At 54.0% G+C, this 20,521-nt stretch overlaps 1 protein-coding gene across 5 annotated transcripts in view; it reads left to right on the top strand.

The window, feature by feature from the left end:
- The window catches only part of FBXL18 (F-box and leucine rich repeat protein 18), a 28,345-nt gene extending 8,137 nt beyond the window's left edge, over positions 1-20,208 (top strand). The window contains exons 5-7 of one of the 5 annotated variants that reach the window (XR_006182504.1): positions 9,549-11,170; positions 14,371-14,472; positions 19,384-20,208. Coding sequence is in view for 2 of the 5 variants with exons in the window: in XM_042892380.1 (XP_042748314.1) it covers positions 9,549-9,705 (157 nt within the window). In the remaining 3 variants the exon portion in view is untranslated. Of the gene's footprint in view, positions 1-1,133; positions 1,957-9,548; positions 14,267-14,370; positions 14,814-19,383 lie in introns of those variants that run through there. The other 4 variants (XR_006182503.1, XR_006182502.1, XM_042892380.1 and 1 more) reach the window with 4 other exon arrangements.
- The last annotated feature ends 313 nt before the right edge of the window (positions 20,209-20,521 follow it).

Here is a 20,521-nt window from a genome sequence, read left to right as displayed (position 1 = left end):
GCGTTGTAACTGGTGGCTCTGGAAATGATTTTGATGTCACATAAGATTATGAGTTCAGGAGCAGGGTAAGCAGTGGGAGCAGATATGCTCCTAAGCGACAGAGATCCCATTCTGGTGGAACTGTCTGAAGTAATAACGTGGAAAGGACAGAATACAGAGAAGGATGTGTAAGCACAGCCTGGACTCTTCCGTGAGCCATCAGTGAGCCTTGAGCCACGTTCCTTTCCCAGCAACATTGGCCTTGTGCAAATCTGCCTTCAGATGGGGATCAGGAATTGGCTGTCTCTTGTCTGTGCTTTGTCTGCTGCTCCAAGGGCAGTTCAGTGCTTGTGTGATTGAGTTTGGAGCTCCGATCTGTGGCAAAGGCTGTGCTTCACACAGCAGGGCTTCCTGTCAGTGTGCTGCTCGTGTGCCTTTAATCCAGACTTGAATTTGGAAGGGGAAGTGTGACGTTAGGTACCCTGTGCCAGAATGAAAGAAGGTGATTTGTCCTTTTTTGTTCTTTGGAGTGTGTGCAGGAAAGGCATGAGGAACGGGCGGAAGGAGAAGGTGAGAGCTGGAAGGCTGTGAGCCTGTCTTTGTTTGCTCCCCTTCCTTGGAGCTGTATTTCTTGGATCCTGCAATGGATTAGAGCTGTTGTAGAGCTGCAGAGAGGATCTTGGTTAGGCTGTGGCCCCGTGATCCCGGTTTGTCAATGGGGTTGGTGGGGCTGAAGTGCCTCCTGTTCTCCCAACCTCTGTAAAGAGGAGTGTAAACACAGTGCTTGCCTAGGGCTGAGCACAGCAACAGCCTGCAGGGGTGGATCTGGGAGGGCAGTGCCTGTACAGGCTGAAGTGATGGGAGCTCAGGTGTTAATGCACCCGTGGTAGGTGTGTGCATGGTACAAAGCCCAGGGATCCTCAAACCCTTCCCTTTGCCTCTCAAAAGGACAGCACTCTGTATTGCTGCTGTAATGGCCTGCAAAGAAAGTTGTTGTCACATCTTTCAGTCTTGTGACAGCTCCAACCCGGACCCTGTGATCTTCAGCTTCCTCGCGGGCAGCTTTCTGGTGGGCTGCTATTTCAGAGAGATTAGTGTATGTATTTCTCTGTAAAAAAAAAAAACCCTCTGATTCAGTTCTGCCTCTTTTTCAGTGGAACATGGTAAGCAGAAGAGAATTCATCTGGAGACCTCATCAGCAAACCAGGCTTGCAAGGATAAGGTCTCCTCTGAGCTTTGGAGAAGCCTGTTTCCCTCTGGGCAGATAAATCATGGCAGTGTTCTTCTTTATTCTTCTTTCCTCTGTGTAGGGGAGGGCTGATCTCCTTTATGGTTCAGGGACATGAGAAGGGCCCGGTGCTTACAGGGGGCTGCGGCTCGAGTGATCCTCATCCAGTTCCCTGATCTTCCCAGCCTTCACATGTGACACCGCTCTGGGCTCGCTGTTTCTCTGTAAAATGACATTTTCTTCTCCTATCACATGGTGCTCAGCTGCTGCCACATTTCACATAGCAGCAGAGCCAAGAAACAGTGCTTTCCATTTAGGGCTTGCACCCTAACTGAGCCACGATGCTGAGCTGTGAGCGTTTGCTGTCTCCTGCTAAAACCACTGCAGTGGCAATTGTGAAAACCCTGGAAACCTCAATCTCAAGACCTGCAGTTCTGCGTTCAGATGCAGTCCCACATCTGTTGCTGTGCAGAGAGGCCTTCGTGGAGCAAAGGGATTCGTGTCCTCCTTTTGGGCAGGGATTCTTTCTCACTCACCTCCAAGAGCCAAAATGCCTTCAGCCATCCGAGAGGATGGGGCTCTTTTCAAGCGACTCTTCCCCAGGGTTTTCACTCTGTTCTTTTAGGAAATAGTCAGTAGATGGAGCTGTGACCCGTGGAAGGCATCCCGCTGCTCGTCGGTGTGCTGCATGCTAACTAATGCTATTTACATGTGTCTTTACCCCAAAAATCTTGCGGGAAGAGGGATGTGGGTAAGTTAGGTACTGCTGTGCTCTGTGGTGTGGGTGGTGGGCACATGGAGAGAGAAGGTGCTCTCCTGGTCAAGCACACTAGCAGCAATACTTGGAAGGGGAGGGGAGATAGGAAATGCTTTGGCAAACGTCCTCTTGGCCTCAAGGACAGATTTCGTTTTCCAGTGTGTTCCTTTTAGATTTTCTCCTGGTTTTAGCTTAAGGGTTTAGATAGCTTCTATCATCACAGTGATTTCAAGGACTCTGCAGTAGCAGACAATGGCGCCTGTGAGAAGTCCTTGAGAAAACACCTTGAAAAAGATCAAGAAAGCAACAGGAAAGAACAAATACCACAAAAACAACCTGAAAGCAAAACAAAAAGGCTCTGAGTGGGGTCCTTAGGGATTCTTCATGGGTAGGGGGGAAGTGTCAAGGTGGCGAGGTGAGCTGTGATTGATAGAAACGCAATCCTAGGTAAGCTGTGGCACGGAGCATGGTCAGGATTGGTGCAGCTGGGGGGGGGTAGGGGTGGCTCTGCTCAGCTGCTTGTGTCTCCCAAAAGCAGGGAGGAAGCTCCTGGGGGCTGCAGCTGTTGGGGGTGGAGGGGTGAAGGGTCTTGGTGCAGCATCTCTGAAGGCTGCAGGAGGTGCAGGGCAGTCCTTGCTCTGTCTCGGTGCCTCGCTTTCTCTGTCTGCCTGCCTGTAGCGTGCAGCTCTGCCACCTGACTGTAAGGTTGTGCTGCAGGGCTCTGATGGCCAAATGCTCCTGGAAGGACAGGAAGTTCTAATGGCTCAGGACAGTCTGCCTGTTCTGAGAGTCCAAGATGTGGAGAAAAAGGAGCGCTTAGCCTTCGTGTTTGTGCTGGGTGCTTGCTGCAGCTGGTTTGCCATGACTCCCACAACAAGGCTCCTGCCACTTCCCAGGGACAACTGTTTCAATCTGAACTGTGTCTTGCTGTTCAAGCATTTGTTGCATTTGCTGAATCTCCCCCTGCTTATTACTGTTCAAATACGGGCTCTCGTTCAGATCTTCTTTTTCTCAGCCTTCTGGCTCTGGTGTCCCTCTATGGCTGCGAGAGCCACAGTGCTCACTGTAGGGGTGCAGCCCTCGTGGCATTCAGCTGCAGGAATGGGGCTTCCAAGAGGGGGCTTAGTGGTGAACCTGAGGATGATTCGGACAGAGCCAAGTGCTCCCATCCCTTTTCTGGCACAGGACTGAACTATTGCTGATGGATTTTTGCTCACCTCATATCTAAGCATCCCCGCTCCCTTGCTGCCTTTCCCCTAAAAGTCCCCGTGTTTCTTTCTGGCCAACCGATTCATTCCTGCTGTTTGGCTTCTTGCTGTGAGCTCGGCCTTGGAAGAGTGTTGTAGGATGGGGTGGGAGGAGGCTGTTGGGGCAGAAAGCGAGTGCACCATCATCTGTGGATTCTGCAGAGTCCTCCACCGCCGTGCTGCAATTATCAGCACTGCACAAAGCTGGTGTTACCACCTGGGGCTTACTGGATATTTTCAAGCTGTTTTTGCTTCCCTCCATCACCTACTCATCCATCTGACCTTGAAAAAGTCCCTTTCAGTGCAGAGCTGTTTTCCTGGCTCTCTCAGCCGGCGCAGTAGCTGCCAATCCCACTCCGCTAGCCTAAGCATGTTGTGGGCTCTGTCCCTGCAGCTGATTGCAGAAGACTTAATGCATCGCTCGGCTGGTGTAGTGAATCATTAGCATCCTGCTCCAGCTTTCATTGTCTGTTTCATTTCCTGCTCTTAGAAACCCCTGAATCATTCTGTCACGGACTGAATAACAAACTGCATCCTTGTCAGCTCGTGTTACCCAAGAATTCGTTGGCGGGCTTGGCGAAGGCTGGCTGCTCGGGGTGCGGCCCTGACACCTCTGCTGCTGCCAGGGATGTTGTTTCAGGGTGGGTTCAAATAGTTTGCAAGCCAGCAGAGCCTGTGGGACCATCCCCAGTTTGGTATATTTATGTACCTTCTTCTGGGGGCACGGACATACCCCCTTCTTAAGTGCATTCCTGTGGCTAACCCAAATGACTGGTTCCTGCTCCTAGCTGGTGTGCCTCGAAAGGAATTCAGCCCTGAAACCTTCCTTACAGGGAAGATGGGTTTGTGCACAAGTAGGTTTCAAGCGACGTCCTCCTCCCTCTCTTGGCTGAGAAATAATATTGGAATAGTACAGCCACGCTTTCTCTTCACGAGGGTGTAAAAGGCTGAACGGAAGCATTAACTGCAGCTTTAAAGCATTTCCATGGTAAAATAAATCTAATTGAGCCGTTATTGCAGTTGCTTTTTAATTTGTGGAAGAGATTAGGAAATAACTTTCAGCTTGCTCTGGCAGAGCACTCCCTGAGGACGTGTCCTGGGCACTCTGGCAGCACGCCTTGGGTTCTCATTCCCTCCCTCTTTAATTGTCCGGTCACATCTGAGGGACGTGGAGTTCAGCTGGCAAAATAATGGAGGAACCTCAGTCTGGAAGCTGCAGGTCTTGGTAGAGGTAATGGAGCATCATTCATCTCTTACACAGAGAACCCACCGTGCAGATGGATGGAATTCCACCCTTAGGGTGCACCTGATGTGTCCTGATGTTTGGGCTTGACATGATGCGGTGGCAGAGGATGCTGCAGTGAAGGCAGCGGGTGATGGAGGTGCTGTATGTGACCTCCTTCCAGAGTGCCATCCATGTCCTTTGCCAGAGTGGAGGCTGAAGTGATGGGACTGAAAGTGAGGGGAGATGCTTTATGAAGGGATTTCCTTGTGTGGAGGTGAAAGCGATCTGTAGAATCCTGCTATCATGGAGGTTGGGAAGAGCTCTGAGTCGCCAAGTCCAACCCCAACCCACCCCCACCATGACATCAAACCACGTCCCAGTCTCTGCGGTTCTGGGACACCTCCAGGGGTGGTACCCACCACTCCCTTGGTAGCAGTGCCAGTGTCTGAGCACTCTTGCAGAGTTTTTCCTAATATCCAACCTGAACCTCTCCTGGTGCAGCTTGAGGCCATTACACAACTGCTCTCCTGGGGAACTTCGGAAGTCTATTTCTGAGGTAGGATGATGAAGCCTGCTCAACACCAGCCGTGCCAGAGTATTGGAAGCAGTACTGGTGTTAGGATCTGGGTCTGCTGCAGAGACTCAGTGTGTTGGCTTTGGATCCCTTGAGAGCCTTCTGGGGGCTGTGTGGGGGCAGGGGTCCTCCTGGAAGGTGCCTGTGTGGCTGGAAGCAGCTCTGGAGCAGCTCCACGTCACGCTCTTGGCAGTCCCTGTCAACAAACAGAGCTCTGGCAGTTCCCTGAGGTCTGTGCACAACCAGTGGAACAAACCTGAGGTGTACGCCTGGCCTTCCTGAAAAGATGAGGACAGTGTGTGTATGCAGTTGGATGGTGCCACTCGTCAGCTGCCCCAGCGTGTCCTGGCGCTTCCTCTGTTCCACTGAGCTGTGCTCCGGGCACGGGAGTTTCCAGGCTGGCTCAGGTACGTTGGCTGAAGCTTACAAGTCAGATGCCACATCTGAACTCTCAGACGTGAGCAAGTCTTCCAGTAAAAACAAGCTGACGCTGTGCCTGGCAGAGGATTAACGGGGTTTTTGTGCGTGTGGGTGAGAGCTGTGTGCGGTGTGAGATGCGAGGCAGGCCGCTGCTGCTGCTCTCTGCAAGCAGCTCACCAGGCTGAGCACAAGGTCTGGATGAAGCAGGGCAGGGTATGTGGCTGCAGCAGGGGCTGAGCTGCTGCTGAGATCACACCTACAGGAGTCCATATCTGCTCTGTCTCTACCACGTCTCGTTCCCCCACCTCGAGCGTCTCCTGGCTTTCTTTCATTCCTTTCCTAGAGCCTCCTTTCCCATAAGCTTATCTGTGTTTGTGGAGTTTAAAAGCTGGCCTTGATCCGCTCCTGATACACTGTATTTCCTTGTTTTATCTGGCATGTGCTTCTTGCCTTGCCAGTGCTCAGTGATACCACCTCTGTGCCCTCCGCTGCCTGCCAGCATCTGGGGGGTGGGATGTGCTGCAACATCCCCACTTGGCACAGCACCTCTCTCAGGCGTCTCTGCAAATCTCTGGAGGAAACACATTGCTCAGTACCAGATGCTGCCTCGTCCTGTCTGCCTAAGGTGAGTCTGAGCCACCCCAGCACAGCACAGCTGCTGTGTGGCTGTGCAGAGCAGGCACTGCAGGGCTCACCTGCAGCTTTGGGCTGCCCTGTGGCTGGATGGGCAGCTGGGATTCTGCAGACCGGTCGGCCCCCTGGCATGTCAGGAAGCACAGGCTGGGAGTGTTTGCTGGGAGATAACTGCATTCCAGGCAGTGACTCTTTTATCTTGCTAAAATCAAGGAGATCTGATTAAAGTGCAGACCTTGCTTTAAGAATTTTTCCCTTTCTTTTTGACTTTGTCCCTGACCTACATATTGCATCCCGCCACGCTGGTTGGAAGCAATTGAGACCGTGGCGTTAAGCTATTTACCAAGCTGTTGGCTTGAAAATAACCTTACTGTCCACACCTGCTCTGGGATAATTTTGGAGTCAAACGACAAAGCACCGTTAACCCTTGCAGCCACGTGCAGCCCGTTCAAGGTCTGAGCACACAACAAGGTTATACCCCCGCTGACACAGGGAGGAATTGGTGATAACACTTTGCTACCCATTTTTCAGCTCCACGGTTGTTCCCAGCCAGCTGCTGCAGCCAGCCCTGCTGAACATTGCCATCCGAACGGGGACGGATCAGGGAGCTGCTTGTGAGAGCTCCTGCTGGGTGGTTGCTGGGTTGGCGTTGAGTCTGCTGGACCAGAGGCTATTCTGGAAAATGCATGCATGTGTATTTTCTTTGTTAGCCCAGTGGTTGTTTCTGATTAAAGGATCTGTTTTGAAGGGGCTGCTAGTCAGTTGCCTAGAAAACTTGCTTTCATTTAATTAATCGTGATGAGTTTAGTCTGGAGGTTTTGTAGGAAGCGAGCGTATCCTTGGCTCCTTTCCCTTGGAAAAAAGCAGGGTTTCATGTCTGGAACTGCAGCTCCTTTGTCTCCCCAGGTCGACATCCCTCTCTGTCCTTGGAGTTTTCATTTTACAAGCCGTGTGCTTGCGGAGGTAGATCCAGTTTGAAGTCCATCCAGGTGCAGAATGAGGAAAGAACCATCAAGAAGATTACAGGAGCTATTCTGCAACTGATTAACTCAATCTCTTCCCCTTCTTGTTATCTCCTCCCCGTGCCTAGGGCCTTTCGAACTGCTGCTTTCAGAGCTTCTCACTTAATCTAGCCCACCTGGACAGGTGTATGAAGAAAGGAATTGCCTTCCGGGGATGAACTAAAGGAGCATAGGTTGCAAAGGGAGTCTGCTTTTGGGAACTGCTAATCCCAGTGTAACATTATGACAGCTGCTCGTTAAAATCAGGGTGTTTTTTAACAGGCAGTTAAGGGAGAGGCTTTGCACGCACGTTTAGCTGAGGATAATGGTGAGCCATGTGCATTTGATTTTTTTTTTTTTCTTAACTCACACAAATTGTACATGGAAAGAATTCTTCAGTGTCAACTTGCTGCAGTATGGAATTTACAAGGCTTGCAGTAACTTACAGTTTCCTGTTGGGGGGCGGGGAGGAGAGAAAATTACAAAGCTTTCTTTTTCTTTTTTCTTTTTGTGAGATCGAGTTCAAACTTATTCTATAAACCCAGCCTCTCTGGAAGGTGTTCTGGCTGTGTTGGGCTTTCTCAGTTGTCTTGGTGGCAGATTGTCATGTGAACCTGTCTGGGCTCTTGTTTTTATAGTTGCAAGGCTGCTTATAAGCTACAGTTTTGTATCTGGTGAGATGGCAGCCTGTACGCAAAGAGAAAAGGGAGGTTTGGGGAGTTCACAGTCAGGAGAGCTGTATTCCAATGAAGACAGCTGCTTCTTCCTGCAGCAAACTTGGTCTATGAGCACAATTTCCTCTGCAGGGCTGTGGGTAAGAAGCACGGGGAGCTGAGGAGGGGCTGTCAAAGACTGCCTTGCTCCCGAGCCTCCAGCTGCACTCAGGAGCTCTGTCCTTCCCTGCAGCCCTCAGGCGTGAGGCATGAAGGGCGCTCTGTGATGCAGAAAGGCAGGACGTTGCCCCGGGTCGTTTTGTTGCTGGAAATCCTCGCTCCTGCAGCTGCTCAGATTCAGACCAATTAATTTAACCAGCCAGGACCAAACAACTGAACTTGGTGTGGGAGTTTGTGCTACAAACTGTACTGCAAATCATTTGTGGAGGGGAGCATCCTTTCTCTCCCCCTGGAAATACCATCTCTTGTTGCCTTTTCTCGGCCGTAGTGCTAGCACTGGTTACCTGGGATTTCACAGTTTCCAGCAGCAAATCTCCTTCCGTTCCTCTCTGCTGGAGAGGAATCTAGCTGTATCAGTGCTAAGGATGAGCTGAGAATTTTCCAGGCACATCTGCATGTGAGAAGCCTGTTTAGCAGTGATCTCTTCTCCAGCCCCAGCACAACTTGGTTCGGCCTCAGGGGACTGATGCTGCCAGTTCCACTCTGCCTGCTTAGAGTGACGAGGAGCTGGCCCCTGTCACACAGCTCAGAGGGAGCATCTCAGTGGCACGGTGCTAATAGGCAAAGTGTTTTAATCTCAAGGGTGTCACCTTAAGCTACGGCGTAACTTCCTTTACCCCCTGGCTTTAAAAAGCTGAACTCATCTCATTTGGCTACACTGAGCAAATTCTCTTCCCCCGTGCTCTCCTGCTAGGCTGCTGTCATGCAGAATACTTGCTGATGGGGACTTGGGCTCTTTTCATATAGTATAAATGGCTTTAATGCTTGCTGCTCTCAAGGTCTGGGACTTTAAGTGTGTGCTGGAAAGCAGAGCCAGCTGAGCAGTGCTGGCAAGTGGAGCTGGGAGGGCAGGAGGAGACTGCAGATTTCTCTAAGAGGGCATGAAAACAGCAAGGCTGTGAATTCAGAGGCTGGAGCCCAGAATTACAGAGAGGGATGCTTGCATGCGTGAGGACAAACTCACGTGGTGCCAAGGCAGGTTTTCTGTGACTTGTGTGAAAAAGGAGGCTGCAGTGCGTGTGTGAGCGCACTGAAATGCTGATCTGCAGATCTGAGCTTTCTAGACCTGCCTTGCTCTAATTGCGCAGGATAGGTTCTGCATGCACAACAACTGGGCCTGAAGTGGATCTGGGGCTCAGCCCTCAGGGATTGCCCAGCACTGCTCTGCCCTGATTTCTCTAATGGTGCTGCATCTTGCTGCTGGTTTGCAGGTGGCTTAAGCTGTTATCTCTGAGCACACTGCTCGGCTTGGGCAGCGCTGCTGCCATCTCTGCTCCTCTCAGGATATCTTTATGCTGTGATTTCTTTTTAATGGTTTTTTTTTCTCCCCTCCTTTCCTGCAGCAGGCTGGAATTGGGCTTGTGTGTCAGCTCAGCAGACGTGCTGAAGTGGGGTGTGCTGAAAAGCCTGGCTGTGCTCCGTGCAGGGGCACGAGGAGGAGGGGGGGAGTGGGAGCCCTGACTCGCAGCTGCCCCCTCTGAACAGCCCCTCCTGCCCTCACTGCCACAAGATGTACAGCCATCCAATCCCCGTGCTGTTTGTATGGAGTAATTAGTGCTTCTCCTCTGCTAATAACCTGTGTCTGATTTAGTTTCCAGGCGGACCGCCCGGCGTTAAACGTCGTCATTTTCCCTCTGCTTCACGAGGACTTGACAGAGGTCATCAGAGACGTCCCCATGAGGCACTTGGATGAGATCACCTTGTTTAAAAGCAGAGTGGCCGAGGAGCCCCCCAACCTGTGGTGGTGACAGCACGGAGGGGACAGGCGGTGTGAATGTGTAGGGTTGCTTCTCTTTGGCCTGGATTCCCCTCCTGCAGCTCCCGGCCGCCTCCCCGGGTGCTGCACAATCACTTTCAATAGGTGCAGTTGCAAAATAAAAAGCTGCCCATCTGAAGTGGGGAAACGTCTCCTCGGATGATGCTTGCATCTGAGCAGCCTGTCTCAAAGGCTTCTGGAACACGATGAGTATTTCCTTGCGGTTAATAATGAATTGCTTTGTTCCTTTACTGAAGTTGAAGGTAAGAGAACCTGACTTAACGACTCTCTTTCCCCCGTGTCGCCTGGTGTATTTCCCAAGGGCCCCCGTGTACTTTGGCAGTGTGCTTTGTGATATTGGTGGAAATCATTCTTTGCTTTGGTCTGTTTTTGGCAAAGTAGAAGCCTCGGACAGCTAAGAGGCACAGCAGTGTGTCGCTCCGTTGAGATGCATCCCATCTTTCCTGTGTTACAGGCACACATTGGTAGCCACACACGCGCAGTCACAGATACTTCATGATCTGTAGATTGAGGAGTACCACAAGGACTAGCTTTTATTTTTTAAATAACAAATCGTGGTTATGAGCACCTTGGCCGTGTGTGTCCTTGCTGATGCTCAGTTGACGTGGTGGAAGATGTTCTCAGCTGTTTTGGAAGTCCTTGTCCTGGGGGAGGTGGAGCCTACACTGACTGAGTTAAGGCTCAGCTCTGATTTAAGCGCAGTCTGTCTTGCCTTTTCGATGGGGATGTAGTGTTCTGGCTCTGTCTTTAGGTCCCATGCTCTGAGTTGATGCTAATCTTAGAGGCGTAGTGAAGCATCTTCACAGCATGACTTCGGTCAGCTTCTCTGCTCCAGAGATCCTCAGGCATCGGTAGTGGTCTGGATCACTTTCATATTGCCTTATTTACTGAGCACTTTGAAAGCATCAGACAGCTGTACCAAAAGCTGTGTCGTGAATTCCTGGAGCGCCGTTGCTGAGTGGCAGTCGGGTTTCCCTTTTGCTGGAGCATCCTGTGGCAGAACAGTGGCTCTGTCTTCTGCAGAGCAGCCGTCAGCTGGAGCTGGTAAACTCTGCACCTGCTATCTCCTATACGTGCCCTCGTGTTGAGCAGTGCTTTAATGGGATGTGGCTCAGCAGCCTGGTCTGGTGGTTGGCGGCCCTGCCCACGGCAGGGGGTTTGGAACTAAATGATCTTTGAGGTCTTTTTCAACCCGGGCCGTTCTGCAATTCTGTCCTATGAGCCTACACTCAGGTAGGTGATGGTGAGCGGCTCTGTGTCTGTGCATTGCTCAAACCAACCCTTGCACGTGTTTGCTGTCTGCCTGAGCTTCTCTCCCTTCCCTGCTCAGGTCTGGGTCCAGCAGCAGCCGTGCTGAGGCCTCTGGAAGCAACCACATCCTCCCCATCCTCAGAGTGGAGCCGGGAGCCCTCCTGGAGCGCTGCAGACCGCCGCAGGTCAGGCACGGCGCTGGCACCCCGCTGTTGGCATCCTGCTGCTGTTTGCTCTCCCTGTGAGGTTGTTCTTTCTACCTCGTGCCATATTGCTTGCCTGTTTGAATCCCTCTCTCCCTCTCCAACAACTTTTTTCTCTCCTCCTCCCACGCTCTAGCAAAGCCCAAGAGCTTGTTGGCAGGAAAGCGAGCCTCTGCTCCGTCCAGTTCAATCCACTCCAGCTCTGCCTGGTGTGTGTCCAGGTTTCTTTCCTGGAGTAATTGATGGGGGTCAGGCAGCGAGTTGCTGGAAGCAGTGCCAGTGCTGTGCTGCTCTCCTTCTGCCTCTCAGGCAGGGTGAAGGGAAGGCTGAGGGTACGGAGCCCACACCAACGCTTAAGGAAACCTGTCCTGTCCCATGGAGGAATCCCAACAGCAGGAGGAAGGCCATTCTCATCCCAACCAGGCATTTTTCCTCCACCAACGCACAGCAGCACCAGCAGGATTTGGCAGAGCTGGCAGAGTTAATCCTTTGGTCCTGGGGGTCAGAGCAGCCCCACAAAGCAGGCCATGCCTTCCTCTTGGCAAAGTGGAACCCACCTGCCTTGTGTTGCTGGGTCGGGGCAGGCAGTCAGGCCTGGTTTGTAACACCATTATTCTGTTGGCCAGAGTGTGATGCTCAGACATCTGTATTCATGCAAGCTGGTCAGAAGTCCTGATGCAAACGCTAGCAGTTATGATTGGGGCTGGGAAAGGTCGCCCACAGGTAGTAAAGACAGCACTACAAAATGGTGACAACAAGGGGAAGATGCCTTCTGCCCACCCCGGCCATGGTCTGGAGCTCCTATCTCTGCCACAAATCCTCTTATGGTGAGTGAGAATTTCCGCTGCTTCTGCACTGCAGGCAGGATTCACCAGATGTTAATAATGTGCTTATTTTCTCTAAGTGCTATTTTGGCATCGGTGTTAATTACAATTTATATTCTGCAACATTTACACTGGGAAAAGAACCCACCCTAATAGTCCCCAATTGGCAGAGCTGGGCTATTAAGCATCACACCATATGTTCTGAGCAGAGCAGTGCATGGGACTCGGAGCCCACTCAGTGCTGAGACTCCAGCCTGCAGCGTTGGAGCAGGAGAGAATGGAGGCATTGGCGTTCTGTTGCTAGCTTTTATTTAATACAGAATCCCTCCCCCTTCCTCTGGTCTCTGTCCCCATCTCTCCAGAAATATCCCCCCGCTCCCTATAGGCGCCCAGTGAGGTGATCTCAGCCTGCTGATGCTGCTGTCCGTGGGCTGGAATGAATGGATTCCATTACAGAAGGAGCACTCCTTGCAGGCACTGCCTCTCTGGGCTGCCCAGTCCCTGCTGGTGTGTTTTGTGCTGCTCCCTAAATCTTACCCACCGTCTCCGGGGCTGTGGGAGAAACCTGTGTGCCGACCACTGATGTGTCTGTGCACCTTTGGGAGGAGGAGATCCTGGGGGCAAGCAATAGTGGGGAAAGCAACAGTTGTGTGTGTTCTGTTTGTGCTTCCTTTGGGCAGCGTGCAGGGCTGGGAGGTCCCCTTCCTGGGAGGAGAGCGCAGGTCTGGGCTGCTGATGCAAGCTGCTGGATAGCAGAGCAGAAGCTCTGCTTGCATTAATCCCCAGGGCTGTCTCTGCAGCAGGGTCTGTCCTCTCACCTCTTTGGTGGCTCTTTGGGACTCGGGGCAGGGAGCCCCAAGCCCTGGCTGGGCGCTGCAGGATGAAGCACCATCCACGTGGCTCTGTGGCTCCGCAGGGATGCACAGGCAGCCGGGCGTGCTGGCAGGAGAACCATTTCCATAGAAACCAGTTGGGATGCTGTACAGGGAATAGTGATGAGCAGTGAAGGGACGTTGCCTTGGACGCAGCCCCCAGACTCACGGATACTTCTAGGGGGCTTCCCCCCCTCCCTCCCACCTCCTCTCCTCAGCTTTCATCACGTTTTCAAAATGGCCAACCTGGTTAGGAATAACCATCATCGTAAAAAAGGATGGATGGGGTCTGACTACGAACACTGTTGCTGTTAGCAGCAGGATGTCGGCCATAAAACACGAAGCAAGGGAGGCATTGACCTTTCTGCTGTTTGAAATGAATGGAGACATCAATATCCATTGTTTCGTGGCATTGACCTCTGCTGCGCTCCGTTCTCCCTCCCCTTTACTTATTTATTATTTTTAGCTTTCCCCCCTGCTCTGCAGGGTCGCCTGGTTCCATCTACAGCTTCTGCTCTCGCTCAGCGACAGGGGACCAGCGTTGTGCAGAGGCTCCCTGCGCTGTGCTGGTGCTGTGGGTGCGTGCTGAGCCCCACTCCTGCAGTGCATTCCCCCCTTCCCCGTGCCAAGTCAGAGCTCCGAGCTCTGGAGGAAGGCAGATCAATGCACGTTTAATTACGGCGGGGTTCTTATTTCGGTTTTTAAGCAGTGAAGTGTAACGCTTTATGTGAGCACCATCGGAGCCTGGTTGCCCGGTTCCTTGTTTTATTTATTGCTTTAAAGGAGCCCCTTCTTTTGTGGACTTCGTCTCCGCGCGGCGAACGTGAAATCAGGCATTGCTAATGAGCTGCGTGACAATTAAGTAATGTAGCACAAAACCATTAGGACGCTGGATTTGGTTTTGAAGTTGGTCCTTTGAAGCGGAGCTGCAGCTCCCTGCCCAAGGCTGCTGGGGAAAATGTTGCTCTTTCAAAACTTTCTTTGAAAATAAAATGTCAGCATAAGAGTCCCTGCTTGTGTCGCCCCTCGCTATGAGCAGCGGGGGGGAAATGGGCGCTCGCTGTGCTGGCAGGCGTGGGAAGGGAGTTGGGAGAGCAGGAAACGGGTGCTTGGTGTGCAGAGCTGCCACCAAAGCTGCTGGTTGGGGAACAGAGGCGCCCTGGGAGGGAAGGAGCTGACCCACAGCTGGGGGGGGGGGCAGGGGGAGGTTGGGCTGTGGCGCTGCCAGGCTCCTGGGCTCGGACCTCTCCATCCGCGCGCTCATCTGATGCTTGTGTTTGCACCCAGCCCCGTGTTCTCGGGGTGAGTCTAATTCTGAATGTGCAGCTTTCCTGTACGCAGCGGCATGTAAAACTTCTAATAAAGAGTGAATCTGCTCTGAACCAGGTCTCTCGCTGTCTCCTGCCTTGTATTTCCCTTGGAAAGTGCAGCCAAAAGCCGTCCGTTCCCCCGTGGGACGCACTGCGGGCTTCTGTTCTATCTGCAGAACATGAGCTCACGTGCTGGAGGAGATGCGTTGCCTTTGTGGACATCCAGACAGCAGCTGAGCCTCACTGCTGCAGGACGAAGCTCTGTGATGTGCAGCTGGGTGAGTGGTGCAGGTGGGGCAGTGAGGGCTGCACTCGCCAGCCCTGGAGATGTTGCAGATCTATGGAGGATCCACTGGGGGATGTGGTTTGGTGTGGTTTGGTGTGGCTTGGGGTTGGTGAACCTGGCTGCCCTGCAGCTGCTGTGGGCACCCAGCTCTGCCTGGAGGCTCTATCTGATGGTGCCCGTGGGCTCCACTGCTCTGTGTGCTCTGGCAGGGGCCATCCCTGGTGCTCGTGTTTAAGTTATGGATTTTATTGCTCCAATAACCGTTATCTAACCGTGGTTTTGAGGAGGGAGGAGAGAGATAAGGAGGGAGGAGGCTGAGGAAGGAATGTGCTTTCGGGCTCTGCTGGGCCCCCAGCTTATCACAGGGGCTCCCTGCACTGTTTGGGCATTAATCATCCCCGAGGAGGGCTGGGGAGCAGCAGTTGGTGCCACGACTGAGGATGGAGCAGCTCGTCCTGGAGCCGTGCTGTGCCCCTGCAGCACATCTGCTGGCACAGGGCTGTGAATGTTCCCGGGAGGGGTCTGTGGGGGAGCTGGGAGACAGCAGGGTGAGAGCTCTGCAGCCATTTAGTTTTCTTGCTGTTCCACGTTGCCCTGTTTTCTTAAATAATGGCAATGCAAAAAGGATGGCAGCCATTTCTCTGCTTCCCAAAACGATGCTGTGCAGCAGAAGATCTGGCTGCTCTCATGTGACACGAGAAGAGCTGTTCTCTCAGGTTTTATCCCCAGGTTTTGACCTCACAGAGATGGCATTGATCTCTGCCAGGTGGGCTGGTGGGGGGTGCTGGTGGTGTTCCTAGAGAGTGAATGGCTTTAAAGTGGGAGAGGGGAGGTGTGGGTTGGATGTGAGGGGGAATGGTTCACTGAAAGGGCGGTGAGATGCTGGAGCAGTGGGTGCCCCATCCCTGGAGGTGCCTGAGGTCATGGATGGGCCCTGGGCAGCCTGAGCTGGGGGAGGCAATGAGCCCAAAGCAGAGTTGAGGCTGAGGGGCTGTGAGGTCCCTTCCAACCCAACCTTTCTGTGTTCTACAAATAGATTGGGAAGCTTTAGGAGGAACCAGAAGGAGAGAAGTGCTGCTGTTAGGGCAGGGATGAGCTGTGGCTGTGGTTTGGTCTCTGTGGGACACGTGGTGGCTCCGGTGATGCTGCAGTGCCACCGGTTGGGGCTGGGCCCTGTGCTCTGGGTGGCACCAGCGTTGCCCCCAGCATCTCCTCCCCGTTTTGCTGTGCTCCCATTTGCTGCTGTGGGGCACCGAAGGGCTGCGTGGAGTTGGAGATCCACTGTGTGCTGAGAAGAGGGAAAAGAGGATGAGCTGCATCCCTCCCACAGAGCGCAGGTGGGTGGAGGAAGGACTTCTGAGCTGCTCTCCCATAAGCAGCATTGTTGGAGCACCGCTGCTGTCCTCTCCATCCCCTCTATAATCAGGAATTAAAAGTACAGCTCATAAAATCCTTTTGCTTTCTCCAGAAGGAGGGAAGAAAAGAGAGGGGAGAAGAAAAAAAGAGAAAAAAAGCCTTGAAAATGCTAAAGGACATAAAGGGCGTTCATGAAAGGGCTGGATGGTGGTTATTGCAGCAGGGGGAAAAACAACATTATTTCAGCGTGCAGATAAAAGGAAGGGGAGAAGCAGCGTATTTATAGCTGGGGAGCCTGGATTCCTTGTTAAGCCGCTATTATCAAATTAATGTCAAAATGCATCAAACAGGCATGAGTGTTCTGGGCCCCTTATGCAAAGTGCTTGCAAATTGGTTACAAATACATTTGTTTACAGGGTACGAGGCAGGAGCGAGCTAATTAGTCATTGTAGCGGGTTGTTTTGTCTTTTTTTTAATGATTTTTTTTGGCAATTACAGACAGGCTTGTTTTGAAGTACAAACAGAACCCCTTTAAAAACACATCGACTGCATCCCCAACCCGGGAAGGGATTCCAGCCCTCCCCACCCTTGGCTGTGCAGGCTGTGCCCTGCTGCCTCCTTGCTGCCTGAGCTCTGCCCTTCTCCACATTTGCTCCCCATGTGGTATTTGCCTTCCCCCCGTGCCCAATGCAGGTTGTATTCCTCTGCCTTTACCAGAACTCCTCCAATTTACGATCAGCTCTCTCATCCCATCCATCAGAGGCCCTCAGGTACTACCAGAGCCACTGATGCTGTGTTCCCATGGTGCTGCAGGCAGCCATGTGCCAGGCTCTGCTCCTCGCCTTGTCCTCTCCCTGCGCTGCTGATGGACTCCTTGTGCCACAGCTGAGTCCAGGACAGCCCTTCTCTGCTCAAGGAATTCAAAGCACACGAGGACGCCCGGCGTGAGCTGATCTTCAGGTGTGGCTCAGTGCCCCTGTCTGCGTTTGCCTTCCGTATTCTATTTCTGAACGGGTCGCCACGGGATCGCCACGGCAGCCCCAGCTTGGGGGACGGAGCTGCGCTGCTTTATGCCGCGCTGTGGCACCGCAGCCCCGTGTGCCGCCCTCGGGGCTGAGGGCTGCGACCCCGACCGCAGGGGATGCGGTGCCACGATGTCACCTGGAGGACGGAGGGCTCCTCCCGGTCGGTCCCTTCCCGGGGCACTTGTGGGAGCCCTGCTGGGGTCGGTCCCTGCTGTGGGGCTCCACCAAAGGCTCTGCTATCAGCTCCCCGTGGTTGGGGTGAGGTGGCTGCAGCCCGGGGCCGTTGTCATTCCCCTCATGTAGCAGGAAGGATTTCTGCGAGTGCCATAAAGCATCACGTGGGCAGAGCCTGGGTGAGCTCTAATTGCTTCTATTTGCATAATGAGGCGCAGCACGGCATCCTGCTGGTATCGGAAAGGGGAAAATCAAAACCGGTTCCAGATAAACAGCCTGCCCCCAGCCCTACCCGCTCCTCATCGCATCCTTTCCCCCGTACGGATGGGTGCGGGGTTTCTCCAGCTCCAGGGTCTCTCCTGCCCCCCGGGAGCACCGTGCCACCCCCTGCCCTCTCCGTGGGGGCTGTGACCGCAGCCGCCCCCCCTCCATCGCCCATCTGTCCCTGCAGCACCGCTCCCGGCGGAGCCCCGTGCGGGCAATGGATCCCAGTTTGGTTTTGTCACCACGGACGGACAGCGACGTTCTCGCAGCAACGGTGGCACCCAGCGCAGCCATCAGGTCCTGGAGGCCGTCGTTTATCACAGGACGAAGGGAGGCGCTGCCACGCGAGTTCGTGGGGCGCCGGAGGGTCAGCGCCGTGCGGGTTCCATGGGACTTCCCCGGTGAGAGCCCAGCAGGTGTCACTACAGCCTGTGTGATGGGGACAGGAGAGGGGACAGTCCCATCTGGGGGTCGCACGCTGTGCGCTACGCACTGCGCTGCTCCGGACCCGTTCTCCTCGGCAGAGTGCCCAAAGGCAGCAGGAAGGGCACCCGGAGGAGGGCATGGTGTCCCCTGACGGCACTGTCAGCAGCCCGTGTCCCCAGCCCCCAAGGGACGAGGACCATCTTTACCCCATCCATCCCAGCGGACAGATCCGGGCGCTGGCACAGATTCGGGAGCGCTGCTGGGACCTTCCTGGTGTCCCTGCCCCGGCAGCACGCCGAAACGCGCCTCACCATCCAGTCCTCCTCCTCCCCTGATTCCTCCGAGCACTCCGCTGCCCTTTGGGGGAGAAGTGCTGACTCCAGATGTTTCCCTAATGAGAACCTTCTGCAAAACAGCTCTGCTTTATTTTCCTACGGAAAGCAAACCGAAGGGCCGTGCTGGTGATGCTAAATCCCCCGCAGCCGGCGCTGGGATGCGGGCAGAGCCCCCAGCTGCCTTCTGCAGAGCGGTGCCGGTGCAGCACCATGTGCCCAACGGGGTGGGTTTGGGCTCTGTACTTTCCTAGCTCAGGCTCATGCCATCGTGTTCGGGATCCCATCTGAGCCGTTGTTGCCCATCCCTGGGTCTGTCTGATGCTCCTACAGATCCACAGAGCGCTGCGGGTCGGCGCTGAAAGATGGCAAAGCGTTCATTTGAACGCACCCCGTGCTGCCTCGGGGTCAGTTCGGGGGATTAACTGCAGTGGATGGCATTTAGCAAACAGCCCCATCCCTCCCCCACCCTGCTGTCATCTCAGAAGGGTTAAAAAGAAACCGCATGTGGGCGCGGGGGAGGGGGGGGGGAATAAAACGGAGATGGGGCGGTGAGCACTGTGGGGTTTTCTGCCCCATCCCAAAGGATGCAACGCACGTGACCCCCAGCCACGGGCGGTCAATGGGGTCAGGGGGCCCTGGGGAGCCCCTGCAGAGGAAGGGATGATATCCCACACCACAGCTCCGGGTTTGCTCCCATTGCCATGCGTGGGGCGCTGCGAGCCGCCGCTCGGCGGGGCTGAGCCTCCGTCACCGCGTCACTCCTCAGCCTTTCCTCATTTCTTCGGGATTTCAGGCAGCTTCCAAATTCCTGCGCAGCCAAATCCTCCGTGGGGCTGCCAGGAGCCCCGGCCAGCAGTGGGGACGTGCAGTTTCTGTACCCACAGAACAGCCAGGATCGCTGGCGTTCCGCGGGCGATGAGGACGGGATGGAGCCCCGCTGCTCCGCGTCCTGACACGGCCACGTCACAGCGGGGCGTCCTGCAGGATCCCTTTGCCGGCACCTGGGCTCGATCCCAAAACTCGAGGTGATGGGGAGAGCTCTCCCAGCTCTGCACCCCTCTGCTTCGTGGTCCCACCCCAAACTCCCCACACTTCGCCCTCCCGCTGTCTCCACAACCCTGCCGTGTTCCCGAATGTGGAATCCTGTTGGTTCCTCTGCCCTCGTGCAGGATTTATTGTCCGCAGGACTTCCTGTGCTTGCTTTCAACATGCACTATTTCTTCTCGTGAGCCATAAATCAAAACTGTTTGTTTGTTTCCAGTGGCTTTTTTTTTTTTTTTTTAACAGTTACAATTATGATTATTATTGTTTTTTCCTCCTCAGGGCCTCCCAGTGCTCTGGGAAGCACCTTGGGGGCAGATGGAGGCGGGGAGGAGATGTGGAGAAGCTCTGAGTCCGCAGTGATGGCACACATTGGGCGTCCATGAGAAATGCTCACAGGAATCGAGCTGGGAAAGGTGGGAAATCCTGCCCTGATGCTGTGGACCTCCAGCACTGCTCCATAGCACTGCTCCACCTCCAGCACTGCTCCATAACACTGCTGCATCTCCAGCACTTCTCCATCTCCAGCCACAGCAGGATGCAGCCCCATGGCCTGGACACCCTTCATGTGTTGGGTTTCTCCATTGAAGCCTTGCAGACATGAACCCAATTTGGTTTTCCTGCCTCATCCTGTGCAGAGCAGAGCCTTGCAGTGGGCTGCATGCACCGAGCCCCCTCCTCTACCCTTTTGGCTCCTGTCAGAGACCCCAGAATTGGGGACCCACCTTGAGCCAATCCCACCTGCAGGACGCAGCTCTCTGCTCCGCTCTGCTCTTTCCACCAGCGACTCATGGAAATCCATTTGTGCTGCAGCCGCAGCTCGGCATGCCGGCTGTTCCTCCTTACTCTCCTCTTTCTTTTGTTTTTGTTTTGGAGCTCTTTGGCCCAAAGAAAACACCTGGGATGCCGACCTTCCCACAGCGCTTTCCTCACCTCGAAGGCTTTTTCTTTTCACCACCCCACTCTGGCTGCGCAAACCGCACCGGGACGCGGCCCGATGGCGCTCCCAGGGCTGAATCTTATTTGGGAGGGGATTATGATTTTCCAGCAGCTCTCACACAGCGGCGGAGGCACCCGCGGGGTTCCCACCACCCCTCTGCTGCTCCCCGGGCCAGCGTCAGCACGCCCGCATCGCGTCCCCTGGGGATGCAACAGCCAACCGGATCCGCCGGGAGATGTTGGCGAAAACACCCCCGAAATGATAAATGGTGCCGAGCTGTGCTTTATGCTCTATATTTAACAGCATTGTCTTCTCTTAATTTATTTTATTTTTCTTGGAAACGGGTGTGGGGGAGCAGCACTCGCTTTTCCCGTGACTTTTCGCGCTCCCGCAGCGCGCTGACCCCTCCGTGGCGCTCTGGAAAGCAAATTTCTTTTTTGGTTTTCGTTTGGAAGCCGGGATGGAAAATGATTTCCAAAC

The sequence above is a fragment of the Lagopus leucura genome, unplaced genomic scaffold (genome assembly GCF_019238085.1).
Source record: "Lagopus leucura isolate 7727_CA_CO unplaced genomic scaffold, USGS_WTPT01 102-5_obj-0_obj, whole genome shotgun sequence".
In the NCBI taxonomy this organism is placed as follows: Eukaryota; Metazoa; Chordata; class Aves; order Galliformes; family Phasianidae; genus Lagopus; species Lagopus leucura.
The sequence above is the reverse complement of the archived record's forward strand: the minus strand, read 5'-3'. Positions and strand labels throughout refer to the sequence as shown.